The following is a 20,436-nucleotide window of genomic DNA, read 5'->3' as shown; positions in this document are numbered from 1 at the left end:
CCATTTTGTTTTATCCATATTTCATTTTATTTTGTTATGAGGAAAAGAAAGAAAAAGAAAAGAGAGATTAAAAAAATATATATATATATATATATATATAAGAAAAAAAACTCCTCAAGCCGAAAGATGGCCTAGTGGGAATGTACCACTATTCAACAGGCTATTTTACAATTGTACGATTTTGTAATAACTATACTCACATTGGGCGTTGTTTGGTTAAGACAATTATAAATACCACATACATTCCGGCTCTTGTATTGAAAAAGTGTTTCCAAATGATTTTGATTAAAAATGAGCGCTACCCACTGAGCTCCCCCCGTATGATGCCTTAATGGTATCGTCCAGTGCGATTGGAAGTGAACCAGTGTGAACCACCGTCTAGTGATGGGAATTCCGTCTCTTTTTAGTGAGCCAGATCATTTGGCTCAGCTCACCAAGAAGGGCCGGCTCTTTCGGCTCCCAAACGGCTCTTCATTTTACCACTTCTGCCTTTTATAATGTGTGCACATATATCACCTAAATTATTCCATATAATTATACTACACATTGTAATTTCCAGAATATCATCATTTTACATGTTTCCGACTGTCACTCATCTTGTCTGCTATTCGCGCACCGCACTCCTCTCTCTCTTTCTCTCCTCCTCTTCCTCCTGCTCTATACCTGTAGACCGTCAGCGCGCCGCCCACCCCCGCCCCTCCCTGCTTGATGGTATGATCCTTGTCTTTCATCACCCGATTGGTCGCACGGACGTCATTGACACAAAATTAATGGTACGTGTCCATAGGGGCGTTTTTTATTGCGCGGGGATGCGACGCTTCCCAACATTGGACGCTTGGTGGGCTGTCACTAGACACAAGGCTGTCCCCACCTGATTGGACGAATGATTTCCCTCCATGGGCTGCTGCTCCCAACTTTCAAACCGGAAACAGTATGGAGGCTCGTTTGGAAACTTTCTTCTCTTATTTCATGAAAATAGTTCACCGAAATGTGTTTCTGAAAACATTTGAGGCGAGAAATAAGCCATGCAGTTGCAAAATCTGTCAAATTTTCGATCGACAACGTTTATTTTGAAAGATTCTCGGAAGTTTCGAGAGGCGGCGAGTCGCGTCGGACGCCTGTGATTTGTATAAAGTAGACTAGCCCTCAACTTTATGCAAATAAGGTGCGGGCGTTGTGAAGCTCCGTTTCTCGAATCGCGACGCCACACTACCAGAATGCATTGCCCAGCTGCTTACATAGACAATGAATGGGGAGCGTGGAAAGGACGGAGCCTGTGGACACGTACCATCACAGTCAGTGCATGGACTGCCCGTGGCGTGGAGAAGATCGTCCTATCATTCTGCCTTGAATTAGGTAAAGAAAAAAGAAAAAAACGTCTCTCGGGCGGGAGCCGGCTCTTATCGTCCACTGAAAAGAGCCGGCTCAATGAACCGGCTCTTTGAGTCGGCCCGTTCGCGACCGGCACATCACTACAATGAACGACCGTTGCATAGAAATAGAAAATACAGGAAATAGAGTATTAAACATGGATGTATAAAGAGAAATAACATTATATAAAATCAGAATATATGTCTTGAGATGACTTCAACATGTTAAATACAGTCATAAACACACATATGAGGTGTTTGGTCGTCTGTTCCTCAGTGACCAATAGGACCGAGGCAGTGAATTTAAAACCAGCAGCGGCAACTACGAGCCAACTTCAGACCAAAACAACCGTCTGGACCGAGAGAGAAGAGGAACCAACAGCTGTTACTGTTAGCAACACCTGACCAGGTAACGTTGAAGATAGCACCGCTGTATCACAGCTACTGTAGCATGTAGCACTATTAGCTAACACCTGGACGTTATAAACTAACACAGATGTGGCTAATGTAAGCGAGCTAACTGAGCTGTGTTTTGATTGTGTATTTCTCTCTTCAGCTCTCCACAGCTGATTAATATGACCTCATTAAGAGAGATAACGTTAAGTCAATCGATGCTAACTTTAATGAGCTGTTAGCTAAATGGCTGGTTGGCTTTTTTTTAAACGTTAGCAAATATAAACTGGGAAAAGAGTTGTGAAACTTGTGTTTGGTGGATTATTTGTCTGTTGTTACAATGCTAATGGGCATTGTATTTTACATGGTTGGAAAGCCTGTTTATTTACCTTCACAATGATGTCCAGCTTGTGAGGATCATGCATGTGTGGGATGAGCAGCACAGCTGATTATGTGGGGAGCGCCCAAGAAAAATGTGCGAAACTGCGAAGCTGACATTAACGAACGTTAGCATTGTATTTGCAAAAGTTACACAGGTTTTGTGTAACGTTAAGTCGTTGACATGACAAATATCAAACTACTGTTAGCTAATAAAGTTGTGTTAAAGACAGAACATGCAACAAGACAACAGTAAAGTTGTGTTAACTTCAACTAAACACAGAGGATGAAGGCAGAGAGACAGCCAGCTTGTATCTCAGCTGTTATGGAGCTAGCAGAGGATCAGTGTCATTCATTAATGGAAGCTAACCTACAGCTGTAACTGCCAGATTGGCTGTTAGTTGCAGTTGCACGTTACTGTTCCTTGTTAAGTGTTAGATGCTGAGTAAACACAGAGGCTGGCTACCAGCCATAGTGGCTATTAGAACTGTATTTAGGTTTGATTTCACATGACCTGAGACACTGGGAAAAATACCAGATCTCAGTGTACTATTTAGTTGTTTTCTTGATGATTTTTGTAACTTAATAGCATTAAGTACACCTGTGCTCCTAAAAACATAACAAAATGATTTGACAAAATTATATAATCACAACTCAAAGTCCACTACAGGCTTTTTCCACAGTTTCAACCTCATCTTTACTGTCTTCATCAGCAGATGAGTTTGCTCAGTTGGCATGCAGTTGACTCATGTGTTGATGAAGACCATGATATGTGGTTGAAAGCCAAGAAGTGGATCCTCAAAACTATTTACCTAGGTCAATAATGAACTTTCACACTAACATTTTGGTATTAAATCAAGGATTATTTCAAATGATAAATCTTGATTGATGTGTTTATCTATAAAATGTACAAAACTATCATGACAATGAAAAGCTGGAACCAGATATTTCACATTTTTGCTTGAAATATGCTTAACTATCAAAATAGTTGCTATATTCTGCTGATTAAATGATCACCAGGGCTGTCCCGAATATCTTTTTTTTTTTGGGCTTCAGTGAGAAATATCCTAAGCTTTGAGGCGCTGCACCACGCAGCAGGCTGACATGTTCTTCTGTGTGTCTGTCTCCATCTGCCCCTTTACAGTGTCGCTGCTGCACTACTGTACACGCACCTCTACACACAACAAACAGCGATATTTATCTGAGAATAATAATTAATGTTGAATAATTAATAATGTGGGACTATTCGTTATCATGGACTATTTGGGGATTTATACTTATATATAAACTGAAGCATTAAAATACTGATTTGTAGGTCGATTACCATGGCAATGGTTGAAGCTTCGAAGCATTCAGGTCAGCCGTAATGATTACTTGACTGTTTCAGCTCTAAAAGCATTCATGATGTCCTGGTTCCATTCAAATGTCCCATGAGCCTGCAGCAAAATACCAGAGCCCTGTGAATACAACATTACACTTGTGCTCTTCTTTCTATAATGTGTCAAAATGCCTGCCACAGAAAGGCCTCTTCCATAGTGATGAATTGCAATGTGTTGCAGTAGCTAATATCAGATTGTGTTTTCAGATACGATGGCCAACATAATCTTTGCAGAGAGAGAAAATGCACATCTTCATCCCCCTAATCTGAAGATGCGACAGCGGCTTCAGTCTGCTCCAGGTATGGAAATGACAACTTTGTACTTTTTTTTTCTTCTCCTGTCAGTCATATTGGTCAGTGTGGAAATATGCATTAACCGTTGCTTTCCGCCCACTCCCCCACCAGAGAAACTATCATCTCCTATGACTGCCAAAACCTTGTGCACTCCTCTGTTATCTGGTCGCAAGGCTTTTGGTGCCGTCAACAAAAGAATCTCAACCCCTGCCGTCAACACACTCTTAAAGCCACAGGTTGGAATAAACCATAATAGACTTACAATCTAGAAGTAATGTCAGGCTGACTATTTGCTCTATATCTCAAACTATACATGTACCAATGCAATATTTTGTCCCCCACAGGAAACTAAAGTCAAAGCTGCTTCTCAGACCAAAGTGGAGGAATATCCAGAAATTGAGAATTTCATCCCTTATGACCCACTAGGTAACTATAACACATTTACTCAGTTTAACCTTTTTCCTTCTGGTGCTACCACAGAAGGTCATATTTATAGATTTTACAGTAATATAAGGCAGAGTTTATAGAATAGTCTATATTTGTACCAAGACAATATCATCAGATGTACGATTACATTTAAGGTATAAGCATCAGATGGAAAATGCTGCTCAATCAGAAATGACTTTCTGTGTAAATCCCACTGCAGCATCACATTAGCTTTGCTTCCTTGACTCCATTAATGGTTTATTCCCTCAGGACTCAACCCATTGAGGCTCATCTGTACATAAGAGAACATGCACATGCCAAATATATTAATGACTCAACATGTATAAGCCTCATTCTCCCATGATGTGTTTTTTGCTGCAGTGTTTTGAAACATTTATTTTTAAAACATGAGTTTTGATGTGTATTTTTTCCAGAGTTTCAGAAGTACGGCATACCTGAGGATTTGATTCCTCTCGGTGGCTTTGCGCTGTCTGGACTGGCCTGTTTCTCACCAGCTCCACATCTGTTTGAGGAGGACCTGGAGAAGTTTGATCCACTCCCAGACCTGTCACCTGTAAAGATGCCAGAACGTTCAGGTATCAACTCCCATCAGGGCTGCATTCTCACTTTATTGTTTGGCATTGAAAAACATATTTTTAATAAAGTAGCAGTCTATGTTTAATACAATGAAGCACAGCACAAGGGGGATAAAATCCTATTACAGTATATGTAATTTCATGTCCCGATATCTATTACTGTGATTAATTGAAGAATTGTTTGTGGAAGAAATAACCAGATGATATTTGTCTGGTTTCGCTTATCAATCAAATTAAATACTTGACAAATAAACATACTTCATCATACTGAAGGAATTACTTTAGAGAACCCAGTATTGAAGAAGATTAATTATACCCACATCATGTAGGTGAGAGGCTATCAGAACAGCGTCGGTAAAGAAAAGGGTAACGCCTGCACACTACGCCGTAGCACAATATTGTTATTGACTATGTTTCGATCCTGCTTGGATCAGGCTAAGTCAGGTGTTTGAATAGTTTAAACACTTTGACCTGACGAAGATACGAGCAGGATCACAACATAGTCAATAAAAAATATTGCGGCATTGAGATTTCAAAAGCAACATGCAGCACTGAATGAACAAGAAGTGACCACAGTCTGGCAGCTGTAGCCATTAAGTATGTGGCACAGCCAGGTTTAAAACTTCAGGTATCATTAACTACAGGTATCATTAACTTTACCGTCTCTCCCCTCTCCAGATCATTGCTCAGAGCTGGACGCCTTCCTTCAAACACTCGATGAGCTGACCGTCGAACTTCCTCCTGAATCTTTTACTGACTGAATGTTGATGCATGTTTTTTTGTTATGACATTTTTTACTGAAATAAAGTTGTTTTATCTGTCTCTGTTATCTCTTATTTGCTTTGCAGTGCTGCTGGTGTATAACAGCCTGTGAAAGTGTCAGGGGAGTATACACTGTACTTACTTCCTGCTCTGAAGCCCATCAGTAGTCACATGTAAGGGAATGTCGCCATTGCTTTGCATGACAACAGAATGAACTTTGTCTCAGTTCCTCTTGTAAAGGAAAGCAGGATATCGTCTTGAATTTATAGCTCAGTATTTGGGAGAAAACCTTTAAAATAACAATCCATACATTATCAATTTGCTCAGAAGGTTTAACTGGGTTTGAGCTGCTTAATGGTACTTAATGGTTAATAGTTGGAGAGTAAAGTGTGAACTGGATAAGAGTTGCTATGCGCTTTGGACACCGAACAGGTGAGTAACATGGGCATGGCAGCAGCCAGATACACACTTGAGTAAGACATTGTTTGTATTTATTCTGGGATGTTTTTTTATATATATATTTAAAACGTCTCCGCCTTGCTTGCAAAATGAGGAACTTGGTCTTTTTGCACTTAAAATGCTTAAAACTGGGTATTTGTGCATTTCCCAAATGTTTTAAATGTGTTTATATATTAAAAATAAACTTTCTTCCCATGACAACAGGAAATAGGTCCAGTGGAGTGAAGGGGAAACGGTTTATAAATGCTCACTGGTATCTTCGGGGTGTTGTCTAAATAAAGGAAGTAGCCTTGAACTCAACGCTGCAGCATGTATGAGAGCCGATCTGATGATGCTGCTGGATCTGAATCTGGATGTGACCCAGCTGTCAGTGATCCCAGCAGCAGGAGGAGCAGCAGCAGACAGAGCACCGTTGTGGAGCGACTCTCTCGGTATGGCACGCAGGTCATGCCTACAGCTTTGCAGCGTAGGTCGCGTCTGCAGAGGCAGCTGGAGGTCAGTGACAGCTCCGGGCTGGGAGGAGGAGGACTCCAGCAGAGGGAGGCTACGGAGAGAGGCTCTCTCACTCCGGCTATGCGGAAAAAGTACCTGAAAGAGTTACTTTTGAGTAACCCATCACACAGCGGCTTCAGCAGCGTGCTGTCTCAGACCTCCAGCGTGTCCTCCTCACAGGACGCAGCAGACTGGGCTCTGTACCCGATGGAGCACGCCTGGATGCTGTCTGCAGTGGAGGGCAACTACGACACCATCCTGGAGTACATCTCTGAAGACCCATATCTGCTCACCAGGAAGGACTTCATCAGCGGGTATTCAGTGCTGCACTGGCTGGCCAAGAGAGGACAGGACGAGACTCTGCTCAGACTGCTTCAGTACGCACAGAGTGCGGGGATCTGCGTGAATGTGAATGTGCGTGGCAGCGGTGGACTCACTCCTCTGCACGTCGCCAGCATGCACAGACACTACATGGTGGTGAAGCTGCTGGTGGGAGCTTTCGGTGCCAACGTGGACGCCATGGACTACAACGGGAGGAGAGCCTGGCAGTACCTGCAGACAGACGCTCCGATGGAGATGAAGGAGCTGCTGGGGACGTTTGATGAGGAGCACAGCAGCGGATGCACGCAAGATGCAAACAAAAACGTCAACAACAATGCTGCTTGTGCAATGAGTGTACATGATGAGGTCGATCATGGAGAGAGAGGTGAAGTGAACCACTTTGAACGGACTAAGAGGGCTGGCAGCTGGAGGTTTGGCTCTATAAGGAAGCTGCTACACACTTTTTCATTTCTTGGAAACAAAAGCTGAGTGGTCATACTATCTCAAAGTAAATATTGTGGTGTTGCAGAGATGTCCTGGCCTGCAAATCATATTCTACAGACTTAATCATATTGTAATATCAGTAAAAAATAATCGCAATATGATATTTCAGCCCTACAAATATCACTGTGTTGACAAATCATGCATAAAATGAATTTCAATTGATAAATACATCTGTTACCCATTGCACAAACCTATAATGTTGGTCTTTTCAGATTTTTAAAATGAGTTGGAGCTATTGTATCAAATGAGCTATTTGTACCCAATATGCCCCTTTTCACAGCAGCCATTTGTACATGTCATAGCAGGGTAAACACAAGTGTAACTAATAACTAATTATGTCCCTGTTGCATTAAGGTGGGCCAGAGCCCTGCTATTGTGAATGTTGACTCACTGGAAAGGTTGTGACACACTTAAATAGAATGGGACCATAATTCATTCTATGAATTACACCTGTGTTTGCCCTGCTATGACATGTCAACAGGGCACATTCAGCTCACTGTTAGTGGTTCCCAAAAAAGTATTACATTTCTGTTTACTGAGTCCTTACAGTTCTGCAAAACAGTGAAAACAATCTGCCAGTACAGAAAGAACTGAAAACAGACTGACATTCTTGCAGATTTTTCAACTTGTTTCAAGAAAATTTGGTTTTTAGCTTTTAATTATTGGCATATATAATTGCATAAAATGGAGATTAGCAGTGTTGATCAAAAGGATTAAGACAAAAAGGTTTGTTCTTCTTGTCAAAAAGCTACTTGATGCTTTAAAATCCTTCAAATGACTCATAACTCATGTCCACACTGAGACCATAACTTATGATTTAAGGGGTCTCAAACCAAAAAGGTTGGCAAATCCCTGCACTATTTCACCAATAATCCGTTCACTATTGCTTTTTAGGGAGTCCTGGAAAGTCATCTGGTTTAAATGCTGGCACTTGAGTCAATTATTTTGCCTTAACTTCCACTGAACTTTAATAAAAGAGGGCTGGCAGCTGGAGGTTTGGGTCTGTAAGGAAGCTGCTACACACTTTTTCATTTCTTGGAAACAAAAGCTGAGTGGTCATGACACAAACCTTCAGATATGTGCATTACTTCACATTCAGCTCACTGGTTTAGTGGTTCCCAAAAAATATTACATTTCTGTTTACTGAGTCCTTACAGTTCTACAAAACAGTGAAAGCAATCTACCAGTACAGAAAGAATTGAAAACAGACCAACATTCTTGCAGATTTTTCAACTTGTTTTAAGAAAATTAAGTTTTTACCTTTTAAAGGTCCCATATTATGCTCATTTTCAGGATCATAATTTAGAATGTTTGTTTAAATCTGTGTCAAGGGTCTAAATATTGTACATTCGTGACATCACACATGGACAGAAATCCTGACAGCTTGTTTCAAATTCAGAGTTTCTGAATACGGTGTGTATTTCCCTGTGGATTGAGTGTTTTGATACTTTCACAGTATTTATAAAGGACTTAAGCCTGCTTTATAATAAAAGAACATGAAAATTTCACTTTTTTATAATATGGGACCTTTAATTATGGGCATATATAAATTGCGTAAAATGGAGATTAGCAGTGTTGATCGAAGGGATAAGACAAACAGGTTTGTTCCAGTGTTTGCTCTGCTTGTCAAATAGCTACTTGATACTTTCACCTCAAGCTTTTTAAAATCCTTCAAATGAGTCATATTTCCACACTGAGACCATAACTTATGATTTAAGGGGTCTCAAGCCAAAGAGGTTGGCAGCCGCTGCACTGTTTCACCAATAATCGTTTCACTATTGCTTTTCAGGAGTCCTGGAAAGTCATGTGGTTTAATACTGGCACTTGAGTAAGATATTTTGCCTTAACTTTCACTGTACTTTAATAAAACATTTACTGCATATACAGATTTTCCTTAACGTGTTTCTTGCCACTGACCCAGTTCTGCTTGTGTAAACAACTCAAATGTTGGCATTTGCTGATGTGGTGAACTTCTTTCCTCAGCTTTAACACTTAAAGTAATCATTTCATAGTTTGTCGTGTTACTACATTCGGCTTCTTGAACAGCAGTGCTGTCTTTGGCATAAGCACTAAAGCCAGAGCTCTAGTCAAACTAGAAATAACCACAGTCTTCCATGAAACCATGATTCAGAGGTATTTGCAGTGTAGTCAAGAGTGAAACCCCCTTCAGACTAAGTGCTTATTTCTGCAGAGCTGTGTCAGCATTAGTGCTGCCCATGTGACGTTTGGTTAACCTCAGAAAAACACTTTAAGTGGGATGGATAACAAAGAAAAAGGGGGCCGTAAAGCCTCGTATCAAGTTTGATCACAGATCTTTTATTGTCAAACGTGAGCATAACCAGAGTATCTGTACAAAAAGACTGCTGCTCCAGATAACATGGCTCCCTCCCCGCGCGCAGGCTCAGCAGCTGGAGGTCCTGGCAGATGTTGGGATGGAGGGATGCTGGGATCCAGGGACCCTCAAGTTTACAAGCCCAGCTTTGTCCTCCTCCAGTGTCTCCTCTTGGAGTTGTACCTGAAATCAAACAACATTTAAAGCAAACATGTCAGGAAGAGAACATTTAGACTTTCACAGAGAAAAGACAAAATAACTGAGGGCTTTAGTTTTGCATACCAAAAATGTCACGTCAACTTTGCCCCAGTAAAATGTTTCTACAAATCTCTTATTATGCAGGTACTCAACTTCTCATGTATACTACTAGTATTCATGGACACAAATGTAATCTTGTTTATACTGTCATTGCATTTAGAGATGCAACAATTAGTTGTCAACTATTAAATTAATCACCATCTAACTTGATGATCTATTAATTGGTTTGAGTATTTTTTTTTTCTAAGAAAAAAAAAGTCTAAATTGTCTGATTCCAGCTTCTTAAATGTGAATATTTTCTGGTTTCTTTACTCTTCTATGACAGTAAACTGAATATCTTTGAGTTGTGGACAAAACAAGACATTTATGGATGTCATCTTGGGCTTTGGAAAAGCTGATTGACATTTCCCCCCCAGTTTATAGACCAAACAACTAATTGATTAATCAAGAAAAATAAGACGGATAATAGACAATGAATTATAGTTAGTTGCAGCCCTACATAGAGCATTTCCTCTGGAAAATTTTCTCTGCATCATGAGCTACACTGTTTGCAAGCTGTGGTTCATGTTACTGATAAGACACTGAATCACATGCATCTCATATTTCCTTGTAGATGTCAAGACTAACCGGATAGTCCAAAACTACTGAACACAGATGACACCAGTCTTCTCATTCAAATAGTCAAATTAAGGGCAGGTTCAAGGGTTCAGTTGAAACTATGCAAAGTCTGTTGATACTGCTGCTCTTATTTCAGAGGCCACAATCTGAGCCTGTGTGTTATACAGTCAATCACTGCAATAATATATAAGATTCTTTGTGTGTTGAAATCTACTCTAAAATCCCTCTGAAGACACAATTACACATCTAATCTCTTTCCACTAATCTCTTTCCACTGGCACTAAATCACTGTGGCCATTATGGGAATCGTTACAGACATAGTAATTTTAGAAATTACGAATATCATGGAAATCATCCAGGAAAGCTATTTAGTGGGCAGATCAGCCATTTTGTTCGGCTACAGAGCCTCCTCATCACCACCATGGTGAGCTGGAGTCAGAGCTCTGCAGCAGAAAGATGCTCTCAGCAGGATTAATGGCAACACTCCCACTGCAATGAAGTGCTGCAATTGCAGACCTGCTTTACATGACATGAAGTTCCTGTTTCTTCTCTGCATTAGCCAGTAATACATCTCTGCACTTAGTGATAACGTAGAGAGCTGAGAGACAAGCTCAACAATGAAATAGTACCAGAGTGAGTACAATTTTAAAAACCATTAAACCAGACATCAACCTCGTGTAGTGTGCATTTATTAAGTAAACTCTATAAAGCCATCATATAAATTACACTTAATTGCCAGTTTATTAAGTCTACCAAGCTTTTGTAATGCAAATAGAACAGCCCATATTTGAATAAATGTAGCACTTATGGAGCTATAGTGTCTTGGCTTGCAAACATCGAATGTAATGCACACACAAATATTTAGGGCTGCACAATTATTCGTTAAATGTTATCAAAATTGCAATACGGCTTACTGCAGTTGTTCAACTGCAGGAGGTGTAATATTTGTTAAAAGAAAAGTGTGTTATAATACTATCTCAAATTAAATATTGTGGTCCTGCAGAGATGTATTGGCCTGCAAATCATATTCTACAGACTTAATCATATTGCAATATCAGTAAAAACTAATCGTTAAACCCTACAAATATCACTCAGTGTTGACAAATCACGCATAATGAGATTTCAAATGATAAATACAGCCGTTACCCAAACCTATGTTGGTCATTGAAGAATTTTTAAAATGAGTTGGACATATAGCATAGTTTTAAACTACATGAATATGAGCTATTTGTACCCAATAGGCCCCTCTTCACATTGCAGGGTAAACGCAGGTGTAACTAATAACTAATAATGTCTCTGTTGCATTAAGGTGAGCCAGAGCCCTGGTATTGTGAATGTTGACTCACTGGAAAGGCACACTTAAATAGAAGGACCACAATAAAATAGTAATTACAGCTGTGTTCACCCTGCTATGATATGTGAAAAGGGCCTATGGACACTTTAACTTCCATTATGTTGCCAAGGCAACAGCTTTGGTCCACTTTTGATGCTCGTCAGCTACTACATTAACAAACATTGTAAAAGGAAATACTATGGGGCACATTTTGAATGTTGTAAAGTTGAAAAAAGGGCATATAAACTTGCAAATGAGTGTAAACAAGAGTGAACATCTGGGTCTAAATAGACTTTTCCATGCACTGAGTCCACATGTGCAGACTTGCAAGCCTCACTACATCTTGTACATGATGAACAGTATATTAAACACAGTATCTTGTACATGATGCAAAGTGTATATGAACTCACCTGATCTTGTTTCCAGTCTTCATTCTGATCCACTGAGGAATGGGCCTGTTTTGTTTCTGCTTCTTGGCGAGGAAGCGCTTGATCCTGAAAGTCTTGTGGGACGACTGCAAACAACAAAAGAGCTCCATTAACACCACGTCAACAGAGAGACGGCGTTGATATCCATTAATGTATATCCTGCACTTCATATGAAGCACTTTAAAAGCACATACAACCTAAAAGCAGCCAACATCTCTGAAGGAAGTAGAAGCTAACATGTGTAGCTCCACAGAGTGAGATCAAGCTAGCATCTTTAAAAGCTTTAATGTGCCATTATTACATCTTTTTTACACAACATACAGATCTGTGAGGTACCACTGATATATCTATTAATCAATCAATCCATAGATGCAGGTTTACAGGGGCTGCTAACGTGGATGTTTAAAGATTTTGTATTTACCATTTTGTCCCCAGTCCTTTCTCGACTATGGCGACGGACGAAGAGAGAGAAGGAAGTGACGTCGAGTCTTTTTATCCAATCAGCGACCGCGGAACGGGCTGCGCGTTCTACACACAGCGACACCACGTGGACGGTTTGTTTACCTGCAGCTCAGCTCAGCACCAACAGACAGGATGTTATGGAAGTGTTTATTGGACTTTATTAGTTGTAACCCACAGAAGACACTCCACAAATGTGTACCATGATCTGCAAATATTTCACTATCCACAAACATGTATTTTTGTATTTGTGTTGTGTAAAGTCACATCCACAAAAATACAGGGCGATTTGCAAATAAGCATAACTTACTCTGTAAATACGTATTTTAAGGTTTACATGTAAAGTGATATCTACACATTTGTGCATCTATTTCACATTTGCAGATCGCTTCCTGTGCATTTGTGGGCCACGTGACATTTGCAACTTCCCTCCTGTTTGTTAACAGAATTTTGTTCAACTTTTTTTTATCTTTCCTTACATTTTATTTGTTGTATAATTTATTTTAAATTTAAATTGATTTATATATTTTTTTTTACTGTGAAATATATTTAATGATATTTTTGTACTGAAAAATCTGAACATGTAGCCTACAAAAAAACATAATCTCATAAAAAAGATACAATGCTATACATGGGACTACCCAACAATAAATTGGCTCCACCTCCATTTGCTGCAATATTAAAACTCTGCTTAATCCATAAAATAATATAACACTGGAGTGCTTTTACTTTTGACACTTTAAGGACATGATGATACTTGAGTACTTTTACTTTTTACATCTTGTTATTACTACTTATACTTAAGGATCTCAAGGTGGATGCCTCCCTTTGGAGGTTTTTCCGGGCAAGTCAAACTGGTAAGAGGCCCAAGGGTAGACCCAGAACACCCTGGAGAGATTATATATCTCATGTGGCCTGGAAAAGCCTCGGGGTACCCCCAGGAAGAGTTGGAAAACGTTGCTGGAAACGGAAGAAAGCGGAAGAAAATGGATGGATGGACGGACTTAAGGATCTGGGTACTGTTTCCATCACTGCCACCGGCTAATCCCTGCTGATACTGGATACTAAAAAGCTGATATGTATATGTGATGGAATAATTGATATACAAGTTATCTTTGGAAGGAAGAGGTCCGGAGCTGATGATGTCTTACAAAAGAAGGTTTATTGAAGCTTGATCAAGGAGAATTGTCAGGTCTCCACAATAGATGCTCTCTGCGTGAAGGCCTCACAACTCTGCCCTTCCTCCCTGGTGCTCAGTGTCTTACCCCTTATCATGTTTTGACTTACTCTGTTCCTCTGGCATCTCTGACCCTGGTTGCCCTAGCGACTGGCTCTACGGTCTCCACTACAGGCACAGCTGTACAGATAACGGTGGCTCCTCTAGACAGGACTCCAACCCAAGAATGTCAACAGAGGGACACTCTGACAAACACTCTGACCTTTCTACCAATAAGAGAGGAATTGATGGAAAATTCCATCACAGTATACAGTATGTATGTTGATCTGAACAGATCAAAATGTTTTTGACTAAACTGGGTAAAGTGAGTAGTGGTTGCAGACCCCAAACCCCGAAAGCCAGAGGTTTACTGCATATGTTTTGGTAATTTTGTGTTCACCACTGAATCAGCTATAACAGGGTCTGCATTTTAATACTGAACAATGTTTCACCAAAGAGAACAAAAAAAAGACAGGTACACTTAAGCAAAGACCTCTTTTATTTCGAGTCAAAAGTGGCTACCGTTTCTTAACATCACCAGCACTGATGTGTTCTCATGCTGTATTCAGTTTAGTGCAACACACGTTAATGTTTAAGGGGAGTTTCAGATTATAAAAAGAGTGGGGAAGGCCACAGGTTGATCTCTCTGATTGAAGTCTGCATGCAGGCGTGGCTGTCACATGGCAGTCTAGACAGAAAATGGCTATTTCTCCTCGGTCACTGTATGAATGTAAGAACAAAACACATGATACCAAACCAGGTAAGTACAGAGACTATGAACTTCAGCATATGTTGTGCCTGCAAGATGTATGTATGTATCTGCACATACATTTGGATTGCTTGATTTGGATTTTCATGTGTACACTGTGTAAACTGAACAGAAATCTCATTCAAGACTGTGTACAAACAGTTTTGATGAGCTTGGCAATGAATTAGTTATAGGCTGTGATATGGATTAACATGTTGAAAGCCAATGTTAGCAGTGTTGTACAACACTTCACATCAGAGAAACAATACTGAAATAAGGTCACTTTGAGCTCACGTGGTCCAAGAAAGCTTTGGCTTCACCTAATGTGCCCTACAGCCAAACTCTTTCCAAAGGTTACTGTTACCTTTCCTAACAAATAAAACTAAAGAGGGGTCACATTCAGGCACTAAGAGGCTCCGCAATCACATCTGTGCCTCCGAGACTGGGAGAGCCGGATGCAGCCCTGCGTATAACTGCAGCGCATGTCGCCCTGAGGCGCCACATTGCTGCTCTGAGCCTCACAGGCCTGTCTCCCCTCTCCTCACCAAACTTAAAATGCCATTAAGTAGAAATCTGCTCAGTCGTCTCCTTTGTCAGCCACTTTCTCTGTCTCGGTGTCTGGCTTTCTGTCGGCAGAGTTGGATTCGGCTCCTCCTCCACCTCGATTGCGGTTTCTGGCCCCTGGCTGGTACAGCTGCTTCGTAGGCCGGTCCTGATGTAAAGAAACAACTCTCTTAGAAATACTGAAAATGTTTTCATAATGACTTGATTTGAAATAGTAGAGTCATTACCTTATTACGTAGTCGGTCTCTTTTAGCACTTTCCTCCTTCTTGAGGTCTTTGGCGGACCTCTCTGGCCTCTCTGGCCTCTCTGGCCTCTCTGGCCTCTCAGAGTGAGTGGACTCTCCAGTGTTTTCACCCTGTTTCTTCTCAAAGGCACGCTCTTTATCTTTTTTCACCTCCTCCTCCCTCTTCCTATAGGAGTTGTCCCCATCCTGCCGTTCTCTCCTTCTCCGCCGGTCGTCGTCTTGACGCCTGATGCGCTCCTTCTCTCTCTGCCGCCGCTCCTTCTCCCGCTCTCGATCGCGCTCTCTGTCTCGATCTGGGTCGCGCTCCCTGAAATCCTTCCTCCCGTCTTCGTCCGCTCTGTGTGTAAAGCACACAGCCGGTTTAAGTGTTCTGTTCAAAGTGAGAAATGTATTTTCTAGGGCTGTCAAAGTTAAAGCGATAATAACACGTTGACACAAATACATTTTAATGCCATTCATTTCTTTAACATATTAATGCAACTTGCGATTTTTAGGTTGTAGTGGGCTCAGTTTTAAAGCTAGAGTGAATATACTGGTATCACATGAAACTATGAGACAGCTCTAGTATTTAAAAAAATGACTACTAACTTCCTTCCTCGATCCTCCTTGTTTTCAATGTGCTGACGCCGCTTATGATCGGCACCCCCCATGGATCTGTCATCTTTATTTGGCCTCTCTGGTTTCTTGGCCTTTTCCTTGGGCTTCTCCAAATCACCATCCTCACCTCGGTCTGGCTTCTTCAGGAGCTACACAGTTGAAAATAAAGTCATAATGAGATATTGGAGATTTCCCAGTGTTTTAAACTGCTTCAATCCACTGCATCACACACACCTTAATCTTTGGTTCTTCTTTAACTTGGTCCTTGTCTTTCTCCAGCGGCTTCTCGTGTCTCTTCATCTTATCTGCATCTTTGCGCTTCCTCCTCTCCTCCTCCCTCCACTTACGACGCTCCTCATCACGCAGACGCTTGCGCTCAAGCTCCCTCCTCCTTCTCTCTTCTTTCTTTTCCTCCCTGATTCTCTGAACAGCATTGAAACAAAACATGAAACCAGCCTTGACCATTAATATTCGTAACTAGAACACCACACTGTTGTGCCCCGGTACTTCATTTACCTGTTTATTCTTCAAGAAGTCCAACAGAGGAGTTGTTTTTTTAGCTGGAAGGGAGAAAAAAGTGTTTTAATTCATACATCCAGCAGTTATGTTAAAATACATACAATGATGTTTCAGGTGAAGTCTTTAATTTAAGGGTCTGTTCACCTACCTACAAGTTCCTTTGACTTTGCCTCAATCTCTTCCAACAGGGTCTCAGGTGTTGATGCCAACTTGTCGTCATCACCGTTGTAAAATTCAAGAAACTTCTTGTAATCAGGATCTGAAAGAAAAAATACAACATACAAATGATGTTGATGCTTCTGGCTTCTCTGTATCTTAATGTGGTGCAAAGGATTTTCAGTGGTGTAATGTAACAAAGTAATAATACTTCGTTACAGTGCTTTAAGTATTTTTTGGGAGTATCCGTACTTTACTTGAGTTTTTATATTTCTGTAAATTTTCACTTTTACTCCACTACATTTCCTAAATAAAATGTGTACTTTTAGTCCGATACATTTCCCCCTGAGCATCTTAGTTATTCGGAACTATTGCAAGCAAGCAGGTTTGGTGAATCAGTGGTCCTAGCTTGCAAGTTACATCATTCACGTGATGGGCAACCACAAACAAAGTGCTCTCAAAACCCTAGTTAAGTTTTGATTTCCGCTCGAGTCCAGGCAGGCTGCATGTTAGAGATCATGCTATGAGGGAAGGAAAAACTGGATTTTGTTCTTTAAATCCTTTAAGTTGTGAAGACCTCGTTTTTATTCAAGAGTAATGTAGCCTCTGATTTTAAGGTGCTGTACATGTTAAGAGGAATAAACTTCATAAATCTCAAAATTCTGACTTGTTTGCTTTTTATTAACAGCATTTACTTGTACTTTTACATTTAATATCAGAAAATAACTTTTAATACTTAAGTACAGAAAATATCAGATATACTTTAAGACTTTTACTCAAGTAATATTCTAATAGGTGACTTTAACTTATACTAAAACCATTTTTTGGTTAGACATCTGTGTTTTAACTAAACCGGGCTTTCAGGTACTTCATCCACCACTGAGTATTTTTAAAACTATACTTAATTGAAGTAGGGTACTTTCAGGTCAGACAAAACCATCAGTTTAATATCAGTTGTCCTTTGACACAATATTAATCAAGACAACCTTATGAAACAAAAGGCAAATATATTCACAAAAAAACACATAAGAAATGTTGGTAGTTTGTTGCATGGTAGGCATTGTAAACAGAAAGTCCTACTAAACTAAACCACCACCAAATGTCTCTTTTCTATTATAACGTATCCGATACCAGTAAATGTCTTTACCTTCAATAATCGTTCCGCATTTTGCATCCTTTTTCTTACTTCTTTTCTTGGCAGTCTTTTGAAAAGGTGCAAACTCCACGACTGCAGTATATTCCTGTCCTGTTTAAAAACAAAACATGGACAAGCATGAAGCCGTGTATGAGAAAATACTTATGTAATCTATTTAGCTGTAAATGTATTTTCTTCATACCTCTGCTGTCAATGAACACATAGCCATCAAATCGGTCTCTGAAGAGAACTATATCCTCTTGATTTTTGAAATTTATGTAAGCCCTTGCAAAGAGGTGAGGGAAAAGGCTGAAAGGACAGAATACTCATGTCAGGTTGTACTGTTAGAGTCACTGATAGTATGTTTTTAAATAATGAAACGTCTTTATATCAATTCACCTGGTGTCGTTGGAGAAAAACTCCAGGTAGTCGACCTCTGGGAGCGGTTGTAACTGCTCCTCCAGCTCCTCCTTGGTCAGACTGGGTGGTAATCGTCTGATCACAATCTAAGAAAAAAAAATATTGACAGTTTAAGATAATATCACCCTTATTTTTGACCGACTGACCGTGCTTCCGTATGATTAAGACCACCTGTATTTTGTATTTTTTCTGTAGAAAATGTTTTCATTTCATTTGGACGTGTATTTGGGCAGACTAATGGACTTATGGCATATGAAATGTATTTCTCTACATAAGCTTAATTGTATGACATCATAAAGTTTGCTTTATGTAAACAGAAATGACCACTAACAATTAAATTGTCTATTTGTACATGGTAAAGTTTAAGATAAATAAGATAAGATAGAACTTTATTAATCCCGAAGGAAATTATTGTGCCAGATTGCTCAAAAATACAACAAAATTACAACAAGTTCAAGTGTATAGAATAAAAAAGTACTATTTCTAGCACCAGTGCCTCAAAGAATAACAGTTAAGTAAGATACATTTAGTAAAATTAGTAAATAAGATAAGTAAAATAAAAAAGGTAAAGTAAGCTAAAAAAACAGAAAAAGAAGTAATATTGCACATGAGAATTTAAAAAGTAGTATTGCATTGTATTTATCAGCCTATTTTATTTGTACTTTAGAATTTATCCTATAATTATTATTACTGTCAATGTGTACTTTATTTATTATTATTTATTTTTTTAAATCTTTTTTTATTTTTATTTATTTTATTTTTTTTGTAATTTATCCTTTTTGCATTGGAAATGATTGACAATGGAGGCGACTTTGGGAGAAAAACACCAATAATTTACTTGTGTGCTCTATTTGTATGTTTCTGTACACCTGTTGTTACTCCCAGTAGATCATCAGAGGAACATCAAACTGGAAATAGGAGAATAATTAACTAATAATAACTTAAAGTGGATGTTCGTCAAGTGACAATTTGTCCAACTCACTATATAATAAATTACAAAGTAGACAATGCATGTTATATCAGACAAAACAGAGCCAGTTCAGAGCATGCTGATGTTAGTAGAGTTAAACTGTAACTGTCTTCTAGCAGCTGCAGCTAACGCTAGCTCTACTTTTATACCTTTGTCATGGCCTCTTTCTTCTCCTTGGATCTCTCCGTCCTTTCTCCATCTTCACGGTTTAGTTCCAGTCTTCTGTCCTTCGGCCGAGCGTTTTCTTTGTCTTCCTTCATAGTTTATAAAGCTACTTCGTCCCGAGGTTGAATTTCATCTCATTTCAGCAGACTTGTTTACTTTTTTTAGCAAGTTAGCAGCTAGTAGCTAGTAGCAACTGGAACTTCCTGTCTCTGACGGTTGGACCTGCAGTGTGACGTCACAGCCGGAAGGGGGCGCTGTAAGGAGCTTCCTCTTTTTTTATTTATTTTTTTATTTCAAAATGACAGTATACATAGTAACAGCAGAAAACTTTTTTTTTTTTTTTTTTAATTTCAAAATGACAGTATACATAGTAACAGCAGAAAATTTTTTTTTTTTTTTTTTTTATTATTTCAAAATGACAGTATACATAGTAACAGCAGAAAACTTTTTTTTTTTTTTTTTTTATTATTTCAAAATGACGGTATACATAGTAACAGCAGAAAACTTTTTTTTTTTTTTTTATTTCAAAATGACAGTATACATAGTAACAGCAGAAAACTTTTTTTTTTTTTTTTTATTTCAAAATGACAGTATACATAGTAACAGCAGAAAACTTTTTTTTTTTTTTTTTATTTCAAAATGACAGTATACATAGTAACAGCAGAAATTTTTTTTTTTTTTTTTTTATTATTTCAAAATGACAGTATACATAGTAACAGCAGAAAACTTTTTTTTTTTTTTTATTATTATTTCAAAATGACAGTATACATAGTAACAGCAGAAAACTTTTTTTTTTTTTTTTTATTTCAAAATGACAGTATACATAGTAACAGCAGAAAACTTTTTTTTTTTTTTTTTTTTTTATTATTTCAAAATGACAGTATACATAGTAACAGAAGA

The 20,436-nt window shown here is 39.1% G+C and overlaps 4 protein-coding genes and 1 non-coding gene across 7 annotated transcripts; 2 read left to right on the top strand and 3 right to left on the bottom strand.

Annotated features, from left to right (window-relative positions):
• Positions 1–1,585: 1,585 nt before the first annotated feature.
• Positions 1,586–5,657, top strand: pttg1 (PTTG1 regulator of sister chromatid separation, securin). The gene is made up of 6 exons (XM_037781217.1): positions 1,586–1,779; positions 3,727–3,819; positions 3,925–4,049; positions 4,158–4,239; positions 4,674–4,835; positions 5,514–5,657. Exons 2-6 carry the CDS (start codon positions 3,732–3,734, stop codon positions 5,594–5,596), a joined length of 540 nt encoding a protein of 179 aa, XP_037637145.1. The 5' UTR covers positions 1,586–1,779; positions 3,727–3,731; the 3' UTR covers positions 5,597–5,657.
• Positions 5,658–5,784: 127 nt separating this feature from the next.
• On the top strand, positions 5,785–8,722 carry sowahd (sosondowah ankyrin repeat domain family d). The gene is made up of 2 exons (XM_037781216.1): positions 5,785–6,029; positions 6,261–8,722. Exon 2 carries the CDS (start codon positions 6,366–6,368, stop codon positions 7,356–7,358), a length of 993 nt encoding a protein of 330 aa, XP_037637144.1. The 5' UTR covers positions 5,785–6,029; positions 6,261–6,365; the 3' UTR covers positions 7,359–8,722.
• A 946-nt stretch (positions 8,723–9,668) lies between these two features.
• rpl39 (ribosomal protein L39) lies at positions 9,669–12,917 on the bottom strand. The gene is made up of 3 exons (XM_037781030.1): positions 12,764–12,917; positions 12,325–12,428; positions 9,669–9,888 (listed from the first exon to the last, which is right to left on the bottom strand). The coding sequence occupies exons 1-3, from the start codon at positions 12,764–12,766 to the stop codon at positions 9,840–9,842; spliced, it is 156 nt and encodes a 51-aa protein (XP_037636958.1). The 5' UTR covers positions 12,767–12,917; the 3' UTR covers positions 9,669–9,839.
• Positions 10,968–11,104, bottom strand: LOC119494996. The gene has a single exon (XR_005208338.1). It is a non-coding gene; the product is annotated as a small nucleolar RNA SNORA69 (small nucleolar RNA).
• Positions 12,918–14,495: 1,578 nt separating the features above from the next.
• upf3b (UPF3B regulator of nonsense mediated mRNA decay) lies at positions 14,496–19,770 on the bottom strand. Of its 3 annotated transcripts, XM_037780825.1 has the most exons (11): positions 19,521–19,770; positions 18,381–18,487; positions 18,184–18,290; positions 17,994–18,092; positions 16,839–16,949; positions 16,688–16,731; positions 16,406–16,594; positions 16,163–16,320; positions 15,557–15,944; positions 15,311–15,477; positions 14,496–14,737 (listed from the first exon to the last, which is right to left on the bottom strand). In XM_037780825.1, exons 1-10 carry the CDS (start codon positions 19,629–19,631, stop codon positions 15,343–15,345), a joined length of 1,449 nt encoding a protein of 482 aa, XP_037636753.1. In that variant the 5' UTR covers positions 19,632–19,770; the 3' UTR covers positions 14,496–14,737; positions 15,311–15,342. The 3 variants fall into 3 exon arrangements, with proteins under 3 accessions (XP_037636753.1, XP_037636752.1, XP_037636754.1); XM_037780824.1 differs by having other exon boundaries at positions 14,496–15,477; XM_037780826.1 differs by having other exon boundaries at positions 14,496–15,477; positions 15,557–15,911; positions 19,521–19,767.
• Between the last annotated feature and the right edge of the window lie 666 nt (positions 19,771–20,436).

This window comes from Sebastes umbrosus, chromosome 9, assembly GCF_015220745.1.
Source record: "Sebastes umbrosus isolate fSebUmb1 chromosome 9, fSebUmb1.pri, whole genome shotgun sequence".
In the NCBI taxonomy this organism is placed as follows: domain Eukaryota; kingdom Metazoa; phylum Chordata; class Actinopteri; order Perciformes; family Sebastidae; genus Sebastes; species Sebastes umbrosus.
This window is presented reverse-complemented; position numbering and strand designations above follow the sequence as displayed.

What these genes read in the sequence shown, in the direction of transcription:
- sowahd (XM_037781216.1), top strand. Translation starts at nt 6,366, where the DNA reads ATGTATGAGAGCCGATCTGATGATGCTGCTGGATCTGAATCTGGATGT.
- rpl39 (XM_037781030.1), bottom strand. An exon ending in AAGACTGGAAACAAGATCAG is followed by an intron (nt 9,889 to 12,324) that starts GTGAGTTCATAT and finishes GTTTGATTTCAG; the next exon opens with GTACAACTCCAAGAGGAGAC.
- pttg1 (XM_037781217.1), top strand. Translation starts at nt 3,732, where the DNA reads ATGGCCAACATAATCTTTGCAGAGAGAGAAAATGCACATCTTCATCCC. An exon ending in CATCCCTTATGACCCACTAG is followed by an intron (nt 4,240 to 4,673) that starts GTAACTATAACA and finishes TATTTTTTCCAG; the next exon opens with AGTTTCAGAAGTACGGCATA. An exon ending in AAAGATGCCAGAACGTTCAG is followed by an intron (nt 4,836 to 5,513) that starts GTATCAACTCCC and finishes TCCCCTCTCCAG; the next exon opens with ATCATTGCTCAGAGCTGGAC.
- upf3b (XM_037780824.1), bottom strand. Translation starts at nt 19,631, where the DNA reads ATGAAGGAAGACAAAGAAAACGCTCGGCCGAAGGACAGAAGACTGGAA. An exon ending in AAGAAGAACCAAAGATTAAG is followed by an intron (nt 16,321 to 16,405) that starts GTGTGTGTGATG and finishes TCAACTGTGTAG; the next exon opens with CTCCTGAAGAAGCCAGACCG. An exon ending in GAGACCGACTACGTAATAAG is followed by an intron (nt 15,478 to 15,556) that starts GTAATGACTCTA and finishes TCTTTACATCAG; the next exon opens with GACCGGCCTACGAAGCAGCT.